General features: G+C 47.2%; 1 protein-coding gene across 1 annotated transcript; it reads left to right on the plus strand.

The window, feature by feature from the left end:
- The first annotated feature begins 11,616 nt into the window (after window positions 1–11,616).
- Window positions 11,617–23,702, plus strand: FSTL1 (follistatin like 1). The gene is made up of 9 exons (XM_081845555.1): window positions 11,617–11,747; window positions 13,321–13,450; window positions 13,612–13,644; window positions 14,471–14,601; window positions 16,502–16,620; window positions 17,218–17,330; window positions 17,785–17,895; window positions 20,719–20,816; window positions 22,201–23,702. The coding sequence occupies exons 1-9, from the start codon at window positions 11,652–11,654 to the stop codon at window positions 22,243–22,245; spliced, it is 876 nt and encodes a 291-aa protein (XP_081701681.1). The 5' UTR covers window positions 11,617–11,651; the 3' UTR covers window positions 22,246–23,702.
- The last annotated feature ends 347 nt before the right edge of the window (window positions 23,703–24,049 follow it).

Consider the following 24,049-nt stretch of genomic DNA (forward strand, 5'->3'; position numbering starts at 1 on the left):
GCCAGGATTTTTGTTGGGGGGAGGCAGGACTTAGTTGGGAGGCAGAGCCAACCTGATTGGTCACTTAACTGATTTCTATTGTTTTACTTGTGTCATAGTTTTGCTCCATCTTAATCTCCAGAGCAGACCTCAACATATAATTTGTAGAGTTCAGGCTCAAACACGATGCAGGGTTCCCAAATGATAACTCAGAGGCAATCAGCTCCACTCAGCAGAGTTTACTGAAGGTAAATGAGCATAAGTTCCAATCCATAAACTCAGGATTGGCATAGCAAAAATCCAGCTGCAGGAAAGACTAAAACCTTAGCACTAAGCGTACTATATACAGTTGATGCTTTTGAATTCTGGTGCTGGAGGAGACTCTTGAGAGTCCCATGGACTGCAAGAAGATCAAACCTCTCCATTCTGAAGGAAATCAGCCCTGAGTGCTCACTGGAAGGACAGATCCTGAAGCTGAGGCTCCAAGACTTTGGCCACCTCACAAGAAGAGAAGACTCCCTCTAAAAGACCCTGATGTTGGGAAAGATGGAGGGCCCAAGGAGAAGGGGACGACGGAGGACAAGATGGCTGGACAATGTTCTTGAAGCTACCAGCATGAGTTTGACCAAACTCCGGGAGGCAGTGGAAGACAGGAGTGCCTGGCGTGCTCTGGTCCAGGGGGTCACCAAGAGTTGGACATGACTAAACAACTAAACAACAACAGCATATACAGACCGCCACACCAGAAGGAATGAGAGACAAATAGTGGAAACCAGGTTCCTCTGGGCTGCTATTGTACGCAGCCTGACTTTGAGATGGAGAGATAACAGGACCAGTTTAAAGCAGCTGCAATCAGCTTCTCTGAAGGAATAACCCAAACGTCAGGAACCTTCTGCATGTTTCCAGGCGGAATAGAAACTTCCAGTATGTATCACACAGAGAAGCTTCCAGAACTGTCTTGAATTACCGTATTTTTCGTCCCATAGGACGCACCTAGTTTTTTTGGGGGGAAATAAAGGAATTTTTTCCCCCTTTATTTCCCCCCCAAAAGCAGGTCGGGGAAACCGAACCAGGTCGGGGAACGGCGCTGCGCCTCCATGCTGTCCCCCAAGCTTGTGGGGCTGGCCGATGTCTGCCTCAGGCGGCAGGCTGCTATCCGCAGCGTGGGGAGCCCTGCGGGGAACTCCTGCAGGGCTCCCCACGCTGCGGATGACTGTCCGGCGCACGGGGCGCTCTGCTTCAGGGTGCCGTGCCTGCCAGGCGGCAGGCTGCTATCCACAGCGTGGGGAGCCCTGCGGGGAACTCCCACAAGGCTGCCTAGGCTGCGGATGTGTTCCTGAAGCGCCGGGCACTCTGCTTTCAGGGCGCCCGACGCTCCGGGAAGCAGGCTGCTATCTGCAGCCTAGACAGCCCTGCCGGACCTCCTGCAGGGCTGACCAGGCTACGGATGTCTTCCTGAAGCCTGGAGAGCGAGAGGGGTCAGTGCGCACTGACCCCTCTCGCTCTCCAAGCTTCAGCGAAAGCCTGCATTCGCCCCATAGGACGCACCCATATTTCCCCTTCGTTTTTGGAGGGGGGAAAAGTGCGTCCTATGGGGCGAAAAATATGGTAAATAGAATAGAAAAGATCTCTACACTCTAAACCAATATTTTCTGTACCAAAAAAAACACAACGCAAACCTGACACTGGGGGGGGGGTTTGGCAGCTGCCCCCGCCCCCCCTGGTTACGCCCGTGGTTCTGTGAACATGGTTGATAGGTGCATGGGAAATGAGGGATCACTCCAGATATATGGAATCCAGAAGCAATTCTAAATAAAAGAATGACCAAGTATTGGATTTCTCCAGGGTCATACCAAGGAGAGGATAGCGGGGAAATCATGCTGCAAGGGGCGTAGTCTGGGGGACTGGGAGGAAGCGTGGCCCCAGACACAAAATTTTAAGGGGGTGCAAACCAGACACACACCTCCACCCCACCCCAAGATCCTTGTCTTGCCCTGCCTGCCACCAGGGGCTCTGGCCCCAACGCCGCATCCCCAGCCCCCTTGCTGAATGGCCACCTATGGAGACGGGCAAGGGGTGACCCCAGCATGGCTTGGCAGGGCATTCCTTCATTGTGGGTGTTGAGGGCATTCACCTGCCAAGGGCTGTGTCGGCTGGTTGGGCTTCCCCCTACAGAGGCAGGCTGGTGGCACAGCGTTGACTCCAGTGGCGAGGGCTGGGCTGGCTCCACTCACCCTCCACACCCTGCCACTGCTCACACGTGCCCCGGGCACCGGCAAATGCCGCTATGCCACTGAAATGCATGCACTGTTCTGAGCATAAGTAGGTAGCTGAACAGCCATGCTCTTGAGAGCCCAATTTAAGCAGGAAACTGGTTACACTGAACAATGCACAAGCAAGAATGTTGTATTCCAAACTCATAAATCAGGCCTGAGTTTAGGTTTCTACCTTGGCCCCCATCAGTGGGGACCAGGTAAACTTCAACTGCCCTTTCCTCTCTCACTGCTTATATTCAGCACAGCTGCTAGACATGTGGATGTGGGCGAGGAGAGGCTAGTCCGTGTGTCTCGATTCTCTTCTCCAGGCTATGCTGGGATTGAGAGAGAGAGAGAGAGAGAGAGAGAGGGAGGGAGGAAGTGGGGGCTGGCGAGAGTGAAGGCAGGGGCATGCAGAGACTCAAGGGGGTCACATTGGCATCCAAGCATGGGGAAAAAACCCAGTAAAAACTGGGGGGAAACCGGGGGGGGTCTGGAAAAATGGAAAAAAGCAGTTTGATATAGTTTGGAAATTCCACACACATTTTTTCCCCCTTTTTTCCAGGGGGAAAAACGGCTTTGGGGAAAAACGGGGGGGAACTGGTTCTCCCCCATGTTTCCAGTTGCCCTCCATCCCTCTTCTCCGCTCCCCCTCCCTCCCTTCTCAGGCCGCCCTTCGCCCGCCGCGCCCCAGACGACCCTCCCTGCGCTGAGGGGGCGGGATGGAGGGAAGGGAAGAAAGAAAGAAAGGAAGAAGAAGAAAGAGAGGGCGACCCAGAAGGAGGGGAGCCGCGAGGGGAGGAGCCGCCTTCCCTCAGCATCCGCGGCCCCCGAGGCAGAGAGGCAGAGGCGCCAGCCAGGAAGGAAGGAAGCAGCCCCTCGCCGCCCTCTCCCCTTGGCCACTCCGGGCCGCCCCAAGAGGAACCCGCCAAGATGGTGAGGGACCAGGAGGAGGAGGAGGAGGCGGCGGCGGCCGGGCAAGTTTCGCCTCGTCCTCCTCCTCCTCCGACTAAGCTTCTCTTCTCTTCTCTTCTCTTCTCTTCTCTTCTCTTCTCTTCTCTCTTTCCCTCAGTTGCAGCAGCAGCAGCAGCAGCTGTGGAGGAGCCTCGCCGTGGCCGTCCTGGCCGGGACCCTCCTGGGGCTCCGCGCGGAGGTAGGAGATGCCAGGCGGGAAGGAGGCAGGGAGGGAGGGAGGGAGGGCGAGGCGGCGGCCTTCTTCCCGGCGCGGCCCCCCGGCGCCCCCCGCCCGGTCTCGGCCAGAGGGAACTTCCAGGCGGGGGGCTGGAAGGCCCGAGGCCGCTGCTCGGGACAGGCGCCCGGCGGGCGAACAAAAGCGGGCGGGAGAAGCTCGCGACGGGACGGGACGGGACGGGGGGGCGGCGCTTTTCCAGCGAGAAAGAACTTTTCTTTGGCCAAAGAGAGTTGATCCAGGGGCACCTCGGTTCTCAAACTTCATCCGTTCCGCCACTCCGTTCAGAAACCAAAGCGTTCCAAAAGCAAGACGCGCTTTCCCATAGAAAGGAATGCAAAAGGGATGAATTCCAGACTCTGGAAAACAACCCCTCAAACAGCAGTTGAACATGAATGCTGCTTAGTGAGGAGAGCAGGGATCCATAAAAGGAAAGCGATAAAGGATGTGCTTGCAGTCATGCAGTCCATCCGTCAGGAGCTGAACCCGGTTCCACACAGTCACAAAAACAAAAAGAGAGCCGCAGCCATGAAAATGGAAAATAAATAGCCAGAACAGACAGACCTCAGTGTAACACTCAAAACGGAGCACGTTCGGCTTCTGAAAAAAGTTTGCAAACCGGAACACTTACTTCCGGCTTTGCAGCGTTTGGGTTCCAAGTTGTTTGAGTACCAAGGGTATTTAGACTTGAGAACCAGGGTACCCCTGCAGTTATGCTTCCAAGTGGAAGAGAAGATGGGTTTCCTTTCTTTTAAGAAACAGCTTTTCTTCTTTCCTTTGGGGGAAAGCAATCCTCAGCTTCACAGTGAGGTCCCTTAAGGAGACCTCATGAGCAAAATGAGGTCGCAAAGGTCTCCTCATAAAGCCTTGGCGGCAGTGCCACCACCTCCCTTCTTTTTTTAAAAAAAAAATTGGAAGCCCTTCTAGAGGATCATCTACTTCTCCACAAGTATTTTCGCTGGGACTCTTCTCTCTTTCAAAAGCCAAACGTTTTGTTTGACCAGGAATGAAGGAATGGTGTCTGAATCCCCAGAGTTGCAGCCTCCCTGAAAATGAGGTCAGAGGCAAAATATTTGATGATTACGGCTGGGAAATGTGGAAGTGATTTAAAGAAAATAAACTCAAGCTGCTGTGGGCTAGCGGGCAAAAAGGACAGAATATGCATTCTGGAGGTCGGAGGTCCCTAGTGGGCTGCCCGCTGCCCCTTTTTTATAGATTAACTGCAGATGGTGAATTCGGCTTTGGACCAGTAACAAAACAGAAATAAAGGCTTTCGGTAAAAGGTACCGAAATATGGCTCCCCGGTTCTAAGCGATGATATTTTCAAGGGCACTGCGACCAAGTTTAGTTTCCTTTGGATAAGAGAAAGCTGGGTACTTAGGCTGTCATTGTACTATTTGTCCTGTTCCCCCCTGCAAAACAACAACAACATGCAACATTATTTAAGTGGAGGCAAAAAGGCGCTTTTACTGCAGGGCAATGTATCCCCAGGGATGACCCCTATTGCAGCCTTTCTTCCACTTCCACTTCCACTCCCCTATCCCCATATTCTACCCCACTCTCAAGTAAAACCTTCTCCAAGTGCCTGGCAGAATATTTTAAAACACTACTTGAAAAATGATACATGAGAAACACGGAATTGTCTATGACATTTGCTTCTGGCTGTTCTTCCATTGTGGGACTCAAGGCAATGGGCACATGGCTCCCAGAGAGTCTTCTGTCCTGGCAGGAGGTTGACTCCCGTGCCTTTGAACTACGCCCTGAGACCAGAGAACACAGCAGGAGAGGAGCCTATAAAAAAAGAGGTTATCAGAGTCTGATTAAAAGCGTACAGATTCTAGAACGGGAGTGGGGAACCTGCAGCCTTAGTTGCTGAATTCCAGCTCCCATCATCCTGGTCACGCTGATGGGAGCCGGAGTCCAGTAACATCTGAAGGGCTGCAGGTTCCCCGTCCCCGACCCAAAAGGCAAAGGCAAATAAAAAAGTTTTCACTTGTCACTAGGAAAACTTCAGGCTCGGCACCTGGCAAGGCTCCCTGATGAGAGAACCTAAATGGTCTCCAAAGGGTGCGTTTTAATGTGAATGACAGCTTTTGCAGGATGCTACTGCTGTGCCCTCACAGTGAGTAGGAATGAGCCCTGAGTAAGCCTAGGATTCCTCCCGAGCTTTGTTCCTTGTTCACCATGCCTCCACCTCTGCCGTCTTTTTGTCCTATGTGCTGGCAGTGCTCCACTGGCGTAGGAGTAGAGTCTTCTGCCAGTGGAAGAGGGCCGGAATGCCGGTTTTAATTTTTCCCCTGGTGCAGTGTTTGAGTTCACCATGTGCAGAGGACTCGGGAGTGATACTGATCAGGAGGTGTCACTTGAGAATAAGATCGTTCTCTCTGCAAATGTTGGGGTTCCTTAGTGCACTCTTAAGTGTGTCTTGCTGGAGAGGGTTTTTCTTGGCCACATTCTCAGATTAATCCAGCAGTCTGGTCTGCTCCACTGATCACCACAAGCTCCCAAACTGGGGAAATTGTAACACAGAAATGCCTCTGATGTCTTTGAAAGCAAGCAGCTTTTTCACCACTTGCTTTGAGCTGCTTTTGTGCAAAACCTTTCCAGTATGTAGCCAAGAAAGAATGTGCTACATATTGTGACCTCTTTGGCTGTAATTTGGCAGAAAGGTGCTTAGGAGTCTGGAAAATGTGACGGGTTGTGAGAACTCTTGGCTGTTCCTGAACAGCTCTGGATGCTGTTGTTGGCAAGGATGGTAATGGCAAGGTGAACAAGAGCGCCTTTGATCAGTAAATTGCTTTATTTGCATAAGAAAGAGGTTTGTAACCAGAAACCATATCATCTTCCTGCCAAAGTAACAGCACTCTTATTAAGTACATCAGTTTTTCATCACATTCGTAAAATGGTCAAGACCAGGGTCTGGACCTGTCTTGACTGAGTGCAGCTATGTCCGCCTGTTTATGTCTTTGCTAAAATGGAATTGTTTAATCTGCCCTTAAACAGGAGGTAGCTTTTCTTGTAAAGGAAAAGCTCATGCCACCTTTGTTGGTTTACACTCCCTGGAGCCTTGAGTAGGCAACGAAACGTTGATCAGTGGCTGCAATGCATGGTGTCTGGACCTGGGTGAACCGTGAGTGTTTCGGGAAAAGGGATTGGGAGAAAGGGAGTGGTGCTCTTCAAATGTTCTTGCTTCAGCCTCCCTCCTGCTGTGATGGAGACAATGCATCCCTGCCCCTGTAGGGAGTTGCAGTGGGACTCTGTGTGTGCAGTGACCTGTCCTGTGTGGCCAGGCTATGATGCTGCAAGGGAGAAAGTCCTCATGAAGGCTTGGCTTTCACATCTGTGGTTGGAATGGTGGGCCTGGCACTCACCAGCAGAGAGCTTTCCAGCTGACCCTTACGTCTCTGATGTGGAAGAAGCTGATCCCAGCTGCTAAGGGGAGGGAGTATTGCTCCACCAGTACAGTTTGGTCAAGACAAAGTTCTCACGTGTATCAGAGAGTTGGTGGAGGGAGAGAGCTCTGCAGTCGTTATACTTTGCAATGCCACGTCCTCTTGGAATAAGGAGACAGTTACTAATGCCCTTATCCGGTTGACCAGTCCCCCGGGCAGCTTTAAGAATCACTCACACCAAGGAGGTCTCTCCCCTCCAAGGATCCTGTCAGTCCATTTCCCTGGGCTGTGCAAATAACCGCCCAAAGTGGGGGCACGAGCATTAGAAGGGCGGAACAGGGGAAAAAATATCTAAATAAATAAATGAAACCGGATAAGCAGGAGCCAAAGTTGTATCAGCTAACTGACCTCTGTGTCGGCATGCAACTGGGCAAATTCATCTGTAAAGTGTTGTGCAAAAGGCTACTGAGTGGACCAAGAGGTAGCAGGACTTTTGGCTGCTTGAAAAAGCTCAGTTGGGCAACTCGGTGCAAATGCACTAAACATTGCCCCACTTGTTTCAGCAGGCACACATCAGTTAGGAGGTAGTTGTAGCGAACAACTGATGGAGGGACAATGCTGCCATCTAGCTGTTTTTCCAGATCAGTTCTCAGACTCCTCCCACATCCTTCAGTGATGCTCCACTGCCATCTTTTGGAGCCTGAGTATGCTGGTCCACCAGACCAAAGCAGGGCAGGTATACTGAAGAAGGACGTCAAAAATGCCAGAGTGATCGGTTCTAGTGCTTTTTTGAAAAAAGGAAATGTAAGCTTGCAGCATAGCCTGTGCAGTCACATTGCCTTTACAGGTGCAGGACGGACACTGCAACTGTGAGAGGTTGCCGTGACTAGTCTGTGCCCAAGCAAATGTTTATACATTCTTTGTACACAAAGCAGCATATGCCACTTTGGGCAGGACTTTGCATCACTTGACCAGATGAGGGCATAGGTGGCAAATACCCAAATCTTATAGATAGTCCCCCTTTCTGGGCTCAGAGCTCAGCACCCCAAGCCCACAGATAAGGTGAAAGCAAGCCAGTTAGCTTATATCAAAGCAAGTGAATAAAAAACATATATTCATAAACATTAACATTCCCGCATTGCAGGGGGTTGGACTAGATGACTCTAGAGATCCCTTCCAATTCTACAATTCTATGATTTTATATAGGAGCTCATCGTTACAGCAACTATCAATTAATTGTGGGGCTATCTTGATTACCAAGATGCAGAGCTTCTGGAGCAGTTTGCTCTGGGTTCAACACACTGAGCGAATCTGTAAGTGCCTTAACTTCTCCTAAGTGTGTTAGCAACACATCTTGAATGTGTGTGTGAGAGGGAGTTGTGTGCACATGCAGGAATGTGGCTTCCTGTGCATGAAGATGTTCTGCTTTAGTTGCCTCCCTGATCCCTTTTTTGTATTTCAGGGTCATTGTCACTGTTCTGGTCAGAGGGCCAATAGTGTGGCCCTAGTAGTGCTATTTTGATTTTTGACCTGGAATTTTGATCAGCGCGGTGAATAAATTTAGTTTTAAAGTTGGTCTTAGGAAGAAATCATAACCACATTTATTTGAGCGGGAGCCTCACTGAACACAGTGGAACATACACCTGAGTAAGCATACTTAGGCATGCATGGTGTTGCATGACACACACCTGCCATTAGCAGTTGTGTGTTTGCTGGTTGAAGTGGTAGATGTCGAACACATGTGAGGTGAGGCTGGATTGCTGGTCTGCTCCTAGTAAAGGTAAAGGGACCCCTGACCTTTAGGTCCAGTCGTGACTGACTCTGGGGTTGTGGCGCTCATCTCGCTTTATTGGCCGAGGGAGCCAGTGTGCAGCTTCTGGGTCATGTGGCCAGCAGGACTAAGCTGCTTCTGGTGAACCAGAGCAGCGCACGGAAATGCCATTTACCTTCCCGCCGGAGTGGTACCTATTTATCTACTTGCACTTTGACGTGCTTTCGAACCACTAAGTTGGCAGGAGCAGGGACTGGGCAATGGGAGCTCACCCCATCACGGGGATTCGAACCACCGACCTTCTGATCGGGAAGTCCTAGGCTCAGTGGTTTAACCCTCAGCGCCACCCGTGTCCCTAGCTGGCATTGAATGATATAAGGTCTGAACCTGAAGAGCCAGACTAAGATTCCACCTAAACATTAGGAAGAACTTCCTGACAGTAAGAGCTGTTCGGCAGTGGAATTTGCTGCCAAGGAGTGTGGTGGAGTCTCCTTCTTTGGAGGTCTTTAAGCAGAGGCTTGACAACCATATGTCAGGAGTGCTCTGATGGTGTTTCCTGCTTGGCAGGGGGTTGGACTCGAAGGCCCTTGTGGTCTCTTCCAACTCTATGATTCTATGATTCTATTCTATGAAGATGGTGCAGGTTCTATGAAGCTCACTGCTGTCTGTCAGGGTTGCAGTGATTATAAAATGGAGGCGAAACCATGTAAGCTCCCTTGGAGGAAAGGTAGAATATAAATGTAAAGAATAAGGTGGTTTGGGGCCAGTTTTCTGGGAAGGCTTCAGAAGAACTGAACTGCAAAACAGCTGGTGAGGAGGGAAGAAAAACTCTTCTGCAGAGTGACCTAAGCCTAGGGCAGGTCCTGGCCTGCTGCCTGATCTTCACTTCTGTTTAGAGAGTTCTTATATCAGGTTGGAGCGTTTGAGAATATTAAGAATATGCAGATTGAATGTTCTTGTGTGACATTTTACATAAACAATTCAATGCCTTCAGATTGTTCTAAGAGTGGAGTTTTTTTTTTTAAAAAAGTCTAGGCATTGAGCATTAGGTCCTCCTTAAACTGTGCTCCGATTTCCTAAGTTTAGCACATGGAATGGTAGAAACGGAAAGGGTTTTATTTTTTAAGTTCGTAGCATTTTAACATTTTAGTAGAGGCACTGCAAGGGGAGGAAGCTTCCAGCATTTGATTTTCCATTGTCTTTGTTGCATTCATGTGGTTTCAACTGTTTGGTGCTAGAAAAGTTTCCAAAGCTGCTAAGAGAGGAATAAAAACATTGCTGTGACTTTCCTTGTCCATATTTGCAATATTGCCTTTTAAAGGGCATTCCAATCTTCTGACAGAGTTGGGGATCTGCATGTTCTGCTGCGCTGGGTTTGTGCAGCCAGATCCTTTGGGAGGCTCTTGCTCCTTTGAAACAATGGTTTCAGCCCCTGTGACCACGTAACTCTGGAATGCTCTGATTGGCCAGCCTCCTGGAGACTTGAGGTCTGACTGAATAGGCAGCGACCTCGTTCCTCCTGGGGGTGTATTTTGCAGTTGGTTTTTGTTAGAAAGTATGAGAGCCAAGAATGTAAGATGTAAGATGGGTGGAGTTTGAGCTTGGCTGGTCTCGGAAAGTGAAGCAGGGTGGGGAAATATTTATGACAAGCTGGGAAAACTTTGTCAGAGTTGGACATTTTAATACAGAAGCTTTGTGGGGTGCTTGAACTAATAGACTCAAAGCTGTTATTTCCCCTTTGCTCAGACTGTTGTGAAGGGGGTTGGCATTAATGCCAGTCTCCTTGCACTCCAGGTCACAATTGTTGTTGTTTAGTCGTGTCTGACTCTTCGTGACCCCCTGGACCAGAGCATTCCAGGCCCTCCTGTCTTCCACTGCCTCCCCCAGTTTGGTCGAACTCATGTTAGTAGCTTCAAGAACACTGTCCCACCATCTTGTCCTCTGTCATCCCCTTCTCCTTGTGCCCTCCATCTTTCCCAACATCAGGGTCTTTTCCAGGGAGTCTTCTCTTCTCCTGAGGTGGCCAAAGTCTTGGAGCCTCAGCTTCAGGATCTGTCCTTCCAGTGAGCACTCAGGGCTGATTTCCTTCAGAATGGAGAGGTTGGATCTTCTTGCAGTCCATGGGACTCTCAAGAGTCTCCTCCAGCACCAGAATTCAAAAGCATCTATTCTTCGGCGATCAGCCTTCTTTATGGTCACAATAACACGCACATAACCACAGATGCACAGACCTGGCCCTTCTGTTTTGAGAGATGACTCTGAATCAACAATAAATACTTCCCTGTCTAATTTGAAAAACGCACCTTGGTAGCCTTAATATTTTCTGTGGTTATCCTAGTGCATCTTGGCTTGTGAAATTTTGCTTAGAGAGCAGAGGTTAACTTTTCTGTTTTCTCTGCTTCTCGGACCAACTTGTGCTAAGGGGTGGGGAAGCTGTGGTTCTCCAGATGTTGTGGGATGGCAACTCCCATTAGCCCCAGCCAGCATGGCTGACAACATCTGGAGGGCCACTGCTTCCCCACCCTGACTAATTGGCTTGTCATGGCCCATCCTCTCAAAGTGGACTTTTGCCAACAGGAGCTCACAGCCTAGTGCTTTAACTGCTGTGCTTCCCAGTGAACAAGAAATACACCCTTTGTTCAATTTTAATTTTGAGAAAGATATGTTAGGACAGCAGCAGATCGGATTGATGGAAAAGCTGCAACATTTAAAGATGTGCATGTAACCATGTAGTTTAGAATCCATTTTCTGGCAAAGGCACTGAGAAGGTGTCAATAACTTTTTGATTGACACCTGCCAGCCAAAGTCAACAAATTGCCCACAAAGGCCTGTTCAATCTGCTAGTGATCTGTGGCTCTTCTGATATTTTTGGAACTTTTAAGGTTGCAGTTATTGGTTGCTGTTTGTGGTTTTTACCTCTTAAAGTTTTTCTTTCATTGTTGGCCACCCATAACTTTTATTATTGGGCAGGATATCAATGTAGTAGCTAAATAAAAGACACAGGCTTCTCCCCCCCCCCCCCAAACAAAGTATTTTTTTCCTTTTATGCCTTGCAGGAAGAGCCGATGAGCAAATCTAAAATCTGTGCTAATGTGTTCTGTGGAGCTGGCCGGGAGTGTGCTGTGACAGAGAAGAGCGAGCCCACCTGTCTCTGCATTGAGGTAAGCAAAGGCCTGGGACCGACCGCTGAGATCAAAGGCTGATGTCATCCCAAATGTGGAGAACCAGCACGCCTAGTGGTAGTGGCGGATGTGTGCTCCCCCCTGCTTCCTCTGTGGTCCTAGGGATTTTCTGCCCAGCCTTCTTGGTTTGTTGCATGTACAGCAGTACCTCGGGTTACATACACCTTGGGTTACAGACGCTTTAGGTTACGGACTCCGCTAACCCGGAAGTAGTACCTTGGGTTAAGAACTTTGCCCCAGGATGAGAACGGAAATTGCATGCAGGTGGCAGTGGGAGGCCCCATTAGCTAAAGTGGTACCTCAGGTTAAGAACGGTTTCAGGTTAAGAATGGACCTCCGAAACAAATTAAGTTTGTAACCAGAGGTACCACTGTATGCTTCTTTTTTGCATTGATGACTCAAGTCTTCTTTCAAGGTAGCTCTTTCATTGTAGCAACATCACATTTCCTGAGCACTTAACAGCACATCCTATTATGCGGCTTCCCTCCAAAGCATTTTGGTCTTCTGACTGGTATGTGGAATATACAGTAGTACCTGAGGTTGTACCTGAGGTTACATACGCTTCAGGTTACAGTGGTGCCTCGCAAGACGAAATTAATCCGTTCCGCGAGTCTCTTCGTCTTGCAGTTTTTTCGCCTTGCGAAGCACAGCTATTAGCGGCTATTAGCGGCTTAGCGGCTTAGCAGCTATTAACGGCTTAGCGGCTTTAAGAAAAAGGAAACAAACTCGCAAGAACTCGCAAGACGTTCGTCTTGCGAAGCAAGCCCATAGGGAAATTCGTCTTGCGGAACGACTCAAAAAACGGAAAACTCTTTCGTCTAGCGAGTTTTTCGTCTTGCGAGGCATTCGTCTTGCAAGGTGCCACTGTACATACGCTTCAGGTTATAGACTCCGCTAACCCAGAAATAGTGCTTCAGGTTAAGAACTTTGCTTCAGGATGAGAACAGAAATCGTGCTCTAGCGGCGCGGCAGCAGCAGGAGGCCCCATTAGCTAAAGTGGTGCTTCAGGTTAAGTACGGACCTCCGGAACGAATTAAGTGCTTAACCTGAGGTACCACTGTACTTAGCAAACCGTCATAAGCACCTGTTTGATGCAACCTGTGACTATGATTATCATTATTAGTTGTTGTTTCACGAATGTAGGTTTCCCTAATGTGCATTTGCGCACAATATATTTTGCCCACATTATAGCAGGAAGCGAAAGAAGAAGAGGAGGGAGAAGATGTAAATAAGCACAAATAGGGGGAGACTAATGCTTTCAGTTACACGTAGTGGGGCTTAGTTTTCCATAAAGGATGAGAACTAAAGCAATAAGCCATGGGTAGGCAACCTAAGACCTGGGGGGCCGGATCCGGCCCAAACGCCTTCTCACCCTCACTTTGCACTCAGGCAAACTGTGATTTATGTAAATTGTAGTTTGGCCTTCCCTCTCAAGCCTTCCTAATTTATATTGCCTGTGTGAAAGTGCTTCTCTCTATGCCCTGTGTGTCTCCTTCCACCTTTAGAGCCTAGTTATATTGGATCTGTCTTTTTCTTTCTGTTGCTGTTGCAGAGATGCAAGCCTCACAAAAGGCCAGTTTGTGGCAGCAACGGCAAGACATACCTGAACCACTGTGAGCTGCATCGTGATGCTTGCCTCACTGGCTCCAAAATTCAGGTGGACTATGATGGTCACTGCAAAGGTAAGCAAAAATTAAGCAGCTTACAATAACAGAAAGGGGTACCACTGTACTGCCCCCCACCCCCAGCAATGTCTGGGGGAGATATGAGGTGTACTTCAGGAAAACCATAGCCCATTACAGTACCTTCAACCTGAAGTTTTCTTATTTCTTTCTGTAAATAGAGAAGAAGCCTGAGAACTCCGCTGCAAGTCCAGGTAAATATCCCTTTGCCTGTGCTGCGCAGCCTGTGGGCTGTTCCTCATGTTACATTTGTTCAATACAGGTCAAGGGAAACGTGTCCGAATGCCCTTCAAGTGCAGATTCTGCCTGGAAAGGTGTTTACAGAGTGGAACTTCTATATCCCAGCTGGCTATGAGTCACCTTCCTCACTGCCTCTTTCAACATATCATTGTTAATATCTCGCCTATGGGCACGACACTCTTCTCACAAAAGGGGTTAAGCTATGTTCTATGTCTTGAGCTGCGGTGTTTACTTCATGTGCAAAATTCAAAGATAAGGGAATTTGTGTCTCTCCCCTACCCCACCCAATTTACCTTTTCTGTTCTGTTTTTAGTCTCAGTTCAATTGCAGTTGGCTACTGTGCCTCACCAGGCTAATAATAAAAAACAGTAACAGAAATGTGCCAAGTAGAATATGAAAAATGAAGCCTATCTGGTTGACTGAGGATCAGTGGATAATGGCAAAAGAGATTTTGCCTTCTGCCTGCTCCTGAACTGTCACCTTTAATATTCTGGATTGAAGAAATAAAACATAGAATTTATTTTGTTCATCTTGCCCATTGAAAATAGCACTGTGCATAATCAGTGGTAGTTTCTCATGTGCCTCAACAGCAGAGGAAAATAAACATGGCCTCTCACTCCCTAAGCTGGGAGTCTGCTGATTTCTGATCCATTTTCCACTTGAGATGAAGAGAAGCTGCATTGTTTCTTGCCTGCCATCTAGCTGTCTCCCCCACTTTCAATTCATTGTATCTCTCTGACATTCCTGGTCCAACTCTCCCCTTTTCTTGTCACTCAATAGTTGTCTGTTACCAGACTGACCGAGACGAACTCCGGCGTCGTGTCATCCAGTGGCTTGAAACTGAGATCATTCCTGATGGCTGGTTTTCTAAAGGCAACAACTACACTGAAATCCTAGACAAGTACTTCAAGGTACAGATGGCAGGAGAAGAAAAATAGAAATGGTGAACTGATGGAAGAGGTGGTTAGAGATTTGCTTCATAGTATTAGTGTGAACTTTCCTGAATCACTAATTTGTTTGGCAAACTAGCTTGTGAATATTCTACATTCTCACTTCTGCCTTTAGCCTTCACTTGCTTTTCTATATTTACAAAAGAGATGTGATCAGATTATAGGCTTCTATAATAAACCCGGCATTAGATCTTCTCGCAGCCTTCAGTCACGATAGTAAATGAATGAGAAATCGTCAAGTAAACACATGGCTAATTCAGAAGACAAAACAGCTTCGTGGAGAGTCACTATCACCATATTATAGATTATTCTGGCCTGTATATTCATGTTGGATAAACTGTTATTTCTCAACAAAACAATTATGCCTGATTTGCAGATAAATGTGCAAGACTTAGCTTAATACTCTCAGACAACAGCGGGCCCTGGGGGTGGTGTTGGAACTGTGTCAAGTATAATTCAGTCTCCCACACAATCTAAAAATAACAAACAGTGTTGGGACCCTTTCAATAAGACAGAAAATTAAGCAGCTTACTATGGAAAAAAACTGTAGAGGTCTGAGGCAGCGAAGTCAAGCTAATCAGATTTGGGAGAGAATTTGTTCCCCACTGCACATATGGCTTTCATTCATTCAGACCTGAACATGAGCAAGTTGTATCCATCCTCCTAAACGGAAAGCGTAAAGCTGTAGTCTCTAAACTTCAGTGGCCAGCAGGGGTGCCAACTTGAATAAAATATTGTGGGGGCCCAGGGAAGTCGCGTCCTGCACAATCAACCATGTGACGCAGTGCACACATCCCATTTGTATGGAATGCCCATCAACTTTGTGGAGGGCCAGACCCCCTCAAATATTTTATTGTGGGGTCCGAAGCCCCCACAGTCCCCTAGGAGTTGACTCCTATGGTGGCCAGTATGGCCATATAATACTCTGTATGCTGTCTGAATTACAGTTGAGGTGATTAAGGTACTTGACAAATAAAGATCAAGCAGCGGGGGGTGGTGAACGGAGGGACTGTGCCACTCACCTGACTGCTGTTTGGCTGAGTCGCTCCAGCATAGCCAGGTGGTGAAAGGGAGCAATGTGATGGTGGCTGGATTGCCAGAGACCAGACTGAGGATTACAGCTCTGAAGAGGAATGGTGGGAACCTCCCCCTCTTCCTGCTCCTGACGAGGATCCTGAAGCTGCTCAGGAACAGTGGAGCACTATAGATTTAGAGAATTGGTTTGCAGAGGGACATAGTTCAGAAAACAACAGCTGGGAAGAGCTGAGTGAGGAACAGCTAGAATAAGCAGAACAGGAAAAGAGATAACCCCTTCGCTAGAGAGGGTCCAGCCTATCTCTCCAAGGGCAAGGAGAGCTGGTAAGGTTGCTACGCAGGGGGCTCAGTGGTTGCGAGATCAGGTTGCAAGAAGGGGAAGTGACGATGACTCGGGGGAAGGAGGAGGAAAACTTAATGGGGAGCACCTCCGCTCTGAGAATGGCTGCTGTGTTCTTTTGCTGTGATCATTAAACACTCTTAAACTGGTAAGAGACTCGTAATCGCTTTGTTCTGCTGATGCACGGCCAAAGGTGCATCTCTGAAGCATGACATGAATGCTCGCAGAACAAACACACTGATGGAGTCAATCCAGTGTTCCTCCTAGTGCACTGACACCACACTAGCCTTGCCACCACTATACTCCTCCCCCTCTGCAGCGATTCACCTGCATGGAAGTCAGGTGAGCGACACGGCCCCTCCACGTCATCCACTGCTACATTCCAGTGAAGAAGTGGTGGAAGTTGTGGAAGGAAATAGCTAATGGTCCATGGAAGCAGCGCTGTTGTTTTCAGCCTCTCTTGCACGCTGCTTTGTACTTCTGTAGAATTTCGATGATGGGGATTCTCGCCTGGATTCCAGTGAGTTCCTGAAGTTTGTGGAACAAAATGAGACAGCGGTCAACATCACCACCTATGTGAATCAAGAGACCAACAAGCTGCTCAGGTAGCGTGGGGCAGAAATCAAAGCGAATGAGATTCAAACTACAAACGGCACTTAGGTTCATGATTCTTTCCCCTGATCAAATTGGGACCCGTTCCAGATCTAATTAGGCCCACGGTCCACCCCTCCTTTACAGGAACACAAGCAAAAACAGTGCGCTGTCAGCTTGTACGTATCACAGGGTGGTTCTAGTCATGATCTGGAATCCTGCTGATTCAAACAGTAGACAAATCTGTCAGAAAACTCCCGTTCTTGGCCTTTGCCAGGCAAAAAACCTTGTCACCTATGCTTTTAAAGCAGCAAGGCTAATGACCAAGTATTTGAACCTAACCCTACATTCCTGCTCTTCTGCATTTGCATGTAAAAGTGTTTAGTAACTGCCAGTGATGATTGTAGAACTTGTCAAGTTACCTGAGAAGGAATAGTTGCTCATGTTTAGACCATAGGAAGAATCAGCAGCCATCGAATGCCGATAATCTGGTGGACTGCTTCACATGTTCAGAAACGATTTGACAACATTTCATTGTAAACATGTTAGCCATTCCTGCTTTGCTGTGATGTCTTCTAGGCTGATGCTTGTGTTTTTTGTGTTCCTTGCAGGGGACTCTGCGTAGATGCCCTCATTGAGCTCTCTGATGAGAATGCTGACTGGAAGCTTAGCTTCAATGAATTTTTGAAATGCCTCAATCCAGCCTTCAACCCACCAGAAAAAAGTAGGAACACCTTGTCTGCACAGAGAGAGACTGAGGTTCTTAAAAGAGTAGAAAGAGCAGAGAGATTTAGAGCTGGAAATGTGTCTCAAAAACCAGCCAGTGCCTTATCAACCTGTCTCTGATTAGTGATTAATCTTTAGTCTGCTCTATCAGTATCCATCTGTTATAAACCACATATCACACTAAGCCACAGGTTTCATATACAGTGGTACCTCGGGTCACAAACACCTCGGGTTACAGACTCCGCTAACCCAGAAGTAGTACCTCTGGTTAAGAACTTTACCTTAGGATGAGAACAGAAATTGCGCGGCAGCAGGAGGCCCCATTAGCTAAAGTGGTACCTCAGGTTAAGAACGGTTTCAGGTTAAGAACGGACCCCCGGAACGAATTAAGTTCGTAACCAGAGGTACCACTGTACATTGAGACAATATTCCATTCTCTGTTATCTTTCTAGAATGTGCCCTGGAAGATGAAACATACGAGGATGGAGCCGAGACCCAAGTGGAGTGTAACCGTTGTGTCTGTGCCTGTGGGAATTGGGTGTGTACTGCCATGACCTGCGAAGGTATGTCAACCAAGGAAATCTTGGATCATTTTAGAACAATCTTTCTTCCTCAGAGGAAAGAAATGTGATGTCTGGACCGTTGGTTTTTTGCTCTAAGTACTTGAATGCAGAAGGAGTTCCAGATCAAAATCGCATGAACCAGCCTTGGTCTGGGATCAGTTATTTTATAACCTGGAAATCAGAAAATGTTGTTTTCATGATAGAAGAGACCTTCTCCCAGTACCCAGTATACTCCCAATGTTCTATTCTGGTCACTTCAGTTCCGGGGACTACTTGGCCATTAATTATTTGAAGGCATCAAAGGACCATGGGAACTGGTTCAAAATGGAGTACAGTTGTACCTTGGAAGTCGAATGGAATCCATTCCAGAAGTCCGTTTGACTTCCAAAACGTTCGGAAACCAAAGCGCGGCTTCTGATTGGCTGCAGGAAGCTCTTGCAGCCAATTTGAAGCCCAATTGGACATTCGGCTTCCAAAAATAGTTTGCAAACCGGAACAGCCATTTCTGGGTTTGCGGTGTTTGGGAGCCAAAATGTTCGAGAACTAAGCTGTTCGAAAACCAAGGTATGACTGTATAAAAACCTGTTCCTCTTTTACCCAAGGAACCCTCCTGCAAAATTAGGTTACACTATCTTAGGAGATGGGACGCGGGTGGCTCTGTGGGTTAAACCACAGAGCCCAGGACTTCCCGATCAGAAGGTCGGCGGTTCGAATCCCCACGACAGGGTGAGCTCCCGTTGCTCGGTCCCTGCTTCTGCCAACCTAGCAATTTGAAAGCACTTCAAAGTGCAAGTAGATAAATAGGTACCACTCTGGCGGGAAGGTAAATGGCATTTCCGTGCGCTGCTCTTGTTCACCAGAAGCGGCTTAGTCCTGCTGGCCACATGACCTGGAAGCTGTATGCCGGCTCCCTCGGCCAATAAAGCGAGATGAGCGCCGCAACCCCAGAGTCGGCCACGACTGGACCTAATGGTCAGGGGTCCCTTTACCTTTACTATCTTAGGAGATGAAACCCTGTTCCTCTTTTACCTCAGCAACCCTCATGCAAAATTAGGTTACACTATCTTAGGAGGAGCCCCAATGCACAGCAAACAGATAAACAAGCAGCTTTCCAAATATATAGGACATGTAAACATGACTCTTAGATTGTAATTTGTATCAAAAGAAAGTTCTGAAAAGCCAAATGTCAGCTTAGCACTGCCAGTTGGAAAGTAGGGAGAACAACGGAATTTTGGTGGAATGGGGTGAGTGGAAAGACCGACCCCACGGTCTACTGCACATAGAAATAGAATTGTCCAATAGAAAAATGTCCACCCTTCCCTGAGTGGAAAACAAATGATGGCAACACTAATAACTTAGGTGAGCAAAAGAGGAGAGGCTGTTTGCTCTTTTGTTCTCCCTTCCATAACAACCACAGATGCATTTGGTTTGACTCTGGTTTTGTTTGTTTGTTTGTTACATTTCTTTGAATGACATTAAATTCTTGATCTTGACCCGTGACCTTGCCTGTACCCTCAGGGTGGTCCATTTCCCCAAGGCTGCCCATGGCAGACGAAGGCCCAGCATACGATGTCCAGGGTCCAGGGTGCAAGGCAGTTCCTTTTAAGAGCTAGAGGCCAGCATGTCTTGTGAGAAAGGAGAAAGCTCCTGAGGAACTTTGCTGTTGCATATGGCTGAAGGAGGTGGGAGCTCATGCCTTTGTTCAGCCAAAGCTGAGGAGGACATGGGTGAATTTAAACCACTTACCCTCTAGATCTAAGGCCAGGAGAGCAAGTGGGAAGTGGGAACAGGGAGGATAAATTGCAGGTGCTGCAACGCTGATGGCCAGGAGGGGGCACACAAAGCGGCAATAAACTCTAAGCTAATTAGAAAAACTGCACCGCACTGTTGCCTTTGATCAGCTTAAAATTTGCATTTATTCAGCTGCCCAAACCCCAGCTCCTTTTTGATGGCATCTTATTATTATGCGAGGAGAGTCCCTTTGATTATGTTTCCTCTTACTGATCCCTTTATAAGGGGGAGAACTCCAGCTCTTTTATGTTTTAGTCTTGTAACCGTTGATTCTGCCTCTCTTTGAATCTAACTACATGCCAGGCATAAAACTGATGGTCTGCCTTTCCTTCATCATGTTTTAAACCAGTGACGGTACTTTTACCTCTCAGTCTTTGACTGGCCCATTCAATTTTCTCACTAACTGGTGCCGGAAAAGGCTGGTCTAACAGGGTGACAGGCTGCCACGATGAGCTCATCAGCAAGAGTTTTAAGTGGCTGCACCAAGTAGTAAGAAATTGCACCAGGTGGCAGACGGGGTCTAGTAGCGTGCTACTCTTTTACCTGAAGATTGTCGCAAGCTTGGGGAGGTTGTGTGAATGGTTCCAAGATACTTACCAAGGAGGTGGGGATGAGGGAAGAGAATGAGATGAACTGGTTTCATCATTAGTTTTTGGGTACATTAAGGAAGTTCATTTCAGTATTCTTGCTGCTTACCCCAGGGTTCTGCAGCTCCTGCAAAGACCACGACTGGGCAGCTGGAATTGGGTTTTTGCAAAGGTTAGACTAATTTGGTGGTGTGTCTATGAATTTCACCATGAACATCTCTATGATAGGATATGTATGGAGATATTTCTAAGCCAGCTTCCTTCTCCTTGCTAGTATTCAACCTCAGTGGTTTCTGTCTTCTGGTCAACAGAGCCAACACTTTGTGTTAAATTTGATGTGGTGGTAGAACTTGCTCTGATTCTACCTTTACCCTCTTTGCCTTGAATTTCCTAAACAATGTATTCTGCCGACTGTGACAGTTGTGTAATCCACTTATCCTTGTAGGCAAGAACCAAAAAGTGCCTTCTGAAGGGCAGCAGCCTGAAGATAAGATGACTGAAGAAGAACTGGCCAGATATGTTCAGGAGCTGCAAAAACATCAGGTTGGAAGGGGACTGTAGAGATTTCTTTGCCTTGCAAACCTGCTGGCTATATATTTATTTCTATAGGTCTTTCTGCTGAACAGCTATAAGATTCTGTACCTATTGGAGGCTGGTGAGAATAACTAGGGATACTACATAACTCATGCCAGTTTTGTTTTAGTGACTTGCCTGGTCACTAAAGTCAAGAAGGAATTTTATACAGGCAAATGGACAGAACCCCTTGCCCTGAGCCTGGGTCCGCAGTAGAGTTTAACACATACACGAGTCACTGTTTACCATGTGTACATTTGTGCACCTTTCTCCACACATAAGCACTTCCGGTTTTATGCCTCCAAAATCCATTTTGATGTATCTTGTCAACACTAGTGGGCAGTGCTTGATGGGATGTATTTGTGTTGTGTTTTATAATTATAATTATTAATACTACTACTACTATTATTTATTAAATTTGTATACCATCCTTCCCCTGAAGATAACAAGGCATTTCACAATATAAAAAAGAGAACCCAAAATGCATAATAAAACAAAAACAGGAACAAACCAATATTTCACAAACACATTTAAATGGCCGTTGAATGTTCAGTCAGCCTAAGCCTAAGAGAAACATTTTGACCTGGTGCCTAAATATATGTAATGAAGGTGCCTGGGGAGCCCCTCTGGGGATAGCATCCCACAAATCAAGTGGCCCTGAGTACTAGTGTTACAAGAGAGAGGAAAACTTCCCTCAAGGGGGCCTTTGCAGATGGTTCATTGTTGTTGTTTAGTCATTTAGCCGTGTCTGCCTCTTGGTGACCCCCTGGACCAGAGCACGCCAGGCACTCCTGTCTTCCACTGCCTCCCGCAGTTTAGTCAAATTCATGCTGGTAGCTTCAAGAACACTGTCCCACCATCTCATTCTCCATTGTCCCCTTCTCCTTGTGCCCTCCATCTTTCCCAACATCAGGGTCTTTTCCAGGGAGTCTTCTCTTCTCATGAGGTGGCCAAAGTCTTGGAGCCTCAGCTTCACGATCTGTCCTTCCAGTGAGCGCTCAGGGCTGATTTCCTTCAGAATGGATCAGTTAAATGGTTCATAGTTAAGCAGAAAAAGGTTGCTGATCCCTGACATAGACAAATACTCAAATCAGAAGTGTGATTCTGGGTCCTAATACAAGAGTTCTGGAACGGAAACATTTTGAAAATTTGTTCCAGCTCCCTATTTAGCATGTTTTCATCCCAGACAGATCTTAGTGGGGTGGGGGAAGAACTGTGTCCTGTGGTTAATATAAGAAATGAGTATATAAAGTGGACCAGATAAGTAGGTTTTTCTTTCTGTGGGCACCCTATCCTGGCACCAGCTTGTGAAATCACAGTGCAAGCATTAGATTTCTCTCCTTTTCCTTTCCAGGAGACATCTGAGAAGACCAAGCGAACAGCCACCAAAGAGATGTAAGCGAAAGGCGCAAGTGGAAGATGCCCGAAGCCGGTGTGTGTCGCCTGACTCACCCACCCATCTTCCTTCAGTGCTGATTTCAATATGCAAATGTGTGTAGGACTTATTGCCCAGTCACAGATATTTACATTGTATAGCAATGGGGGGGGGGCAAAGAAAAGAAAAATAGGTTCTTTTAAAATTTAAGAGAAACCCCTCTGTATCATGGTTGGTTGTTGTTTTTTACAATGAGGAAAGGAACTGAACTGAGGGCATTAGTGAGGACCACAAATAATTCCAGCTCTGGCACATAGGGTGTAGCATCCCTGACACCGGAGCTCATATCCTGTGTGGGATCTTGCTGCCTCTCTTGAGTTTTGCTGACAGCCTAAAATCTACTACCATAACTGCAGGGACTTGGAAAGGAAGTGCCTATGGGGAAGCATATATTCCACGGGATATTGCTATGCCTCACGATCTTGATAACTGGCTTTTCTGTTTTCACACATGAACAACTTTCATCCCGTCTTCCCTTTCCTGTCCATAGTCTGCTCCCAAAGAGTATCTGGCCGTTCAGACTGGTTTTCTGTGCCTGTGTAAGGGGGTTCCTGGTGAACACAGAACCAAATCTCTGCCAGAAGCCAGATTGCCCACTGCATTGAGTTCCAAATTGACCTCATTTTCTTTCCCTCTCTCTTTGCAAAGGTGCTACAGTATATTTTCTTATCACACTCTTACACTGATTCTTTTTTTTAAGTAATGACTTTTAACTGAGCTTTTTGTATCTTTGATTTATAGATATTGTTTATAGTTACTGGAAAATGCTGTACTTCTGGTTCGTGCTTTGTATTATAGCTGCATGTATCAAATAAGTCAAATCCGTGCAGCACACAGAGGGTCTCAGAGAATACGGGGCCCTTCTGGATTTGATATTTCAGCATCCTTTATGGTAAAGAGCCTTCGTTCGTGCATGAATAGAGCTGGATGGGGTTTTCAAAGGAGACCCTGTCTACCACAGGATCAATTCTTCAAGGAAGGGGAGGGGGAGAATTATTCGCTTCAGGAAGAATTGAAGGCCAATCCTGTTACATTAAATGGAAGGAAATATTATGTGGGGCAAACACGTATAAGTTTTCCTCATGCTACGGAAGCAGTTTTGGAACTGCCGTCACTAAGATGTGTAAGTTCCCGCTGCTTCTTTACTTAGGGACTGGTTCTGTGATTTCCAAAAGGAGACTTGCACAGCTGGGGTATCCAAGCAGGTTGCTGACCTGAGTGCTGACACAACTTTTTCCATGCAGTGAAAGGAAAGAACCTCCAGCAAAGGAGGGAAGGAAAACACCAAGTAAAGGAAGGAGAATATGCAAACCCATCAATACATTGCATTTGTTGGTGTGATACCAGAGACTGTTCCATGCTATTTAGGAATTTTGGCAATAAAATCAGGGGACTCCATCTCCCCACAGTGGTATAGTAAACACCAGGAGCATTGTTGTTTGTGCATATCTTTGAAGAGAAAACTGTATCCTAGATTGAAATTTCAAGTCCTACTGAATAGCCCCAATCTTTGGGAATAAGTCCAAAAGTAATTTCCCCCATGTCGTTCCTCCCTGATGTAAATCTCCCCCAACTGCTACTTGCATCAGGAGTGAAAACTTCCAGGGATTCAAACAGACTTTGACAAAAGGGAAAGGCAGGATTTCCCCCTCCCCTCATAACTGAATGGACTTCCTTAATGCATACAAACTGTTGGAACCACTTTCTCAATTCTTACCACCATCACTTTAGGAAATATGGCCTGAGGATAGAGGGGGGAATTGTAATG

The sequence above is a fragment of the Podarcis erhardii genome, assembly GCF_964252035.2.
Source record: "Podarcis erhardii genome assembly, chromosome: 17".
NCBI lineage: Eukaryota > Metazoa > Chordata > Lepidosauria > Squamata > Lacertidae > Podarcis > Podarcis erhardii.

Excerpts from the sequence above, each read along its gene's own strand:
- FSTL1 (XM_081845555.1), top strand. The coding sequence starts at position 11,652 with ATGAGCAAATCTAAAATCTGTGCTAATGTGTTCTGTGGAGCTGGCCGG. Across the intron at positions 13,451-13,611 it reads CTATGATGGTCACTGCAAAG|AGAAGAAGCCTGAGAACTCC; the intron begins GTAAGCAAAAAT and ends TTCTGTAAATAG. Across the intron at positions 17,331-17,784 it reads CTTCAACCCACCAGAAAAAA|AATGTGCCCTGGAAGATGAA; the intron begins GTAGGAACACCT and ends TTATCTTTCTAG.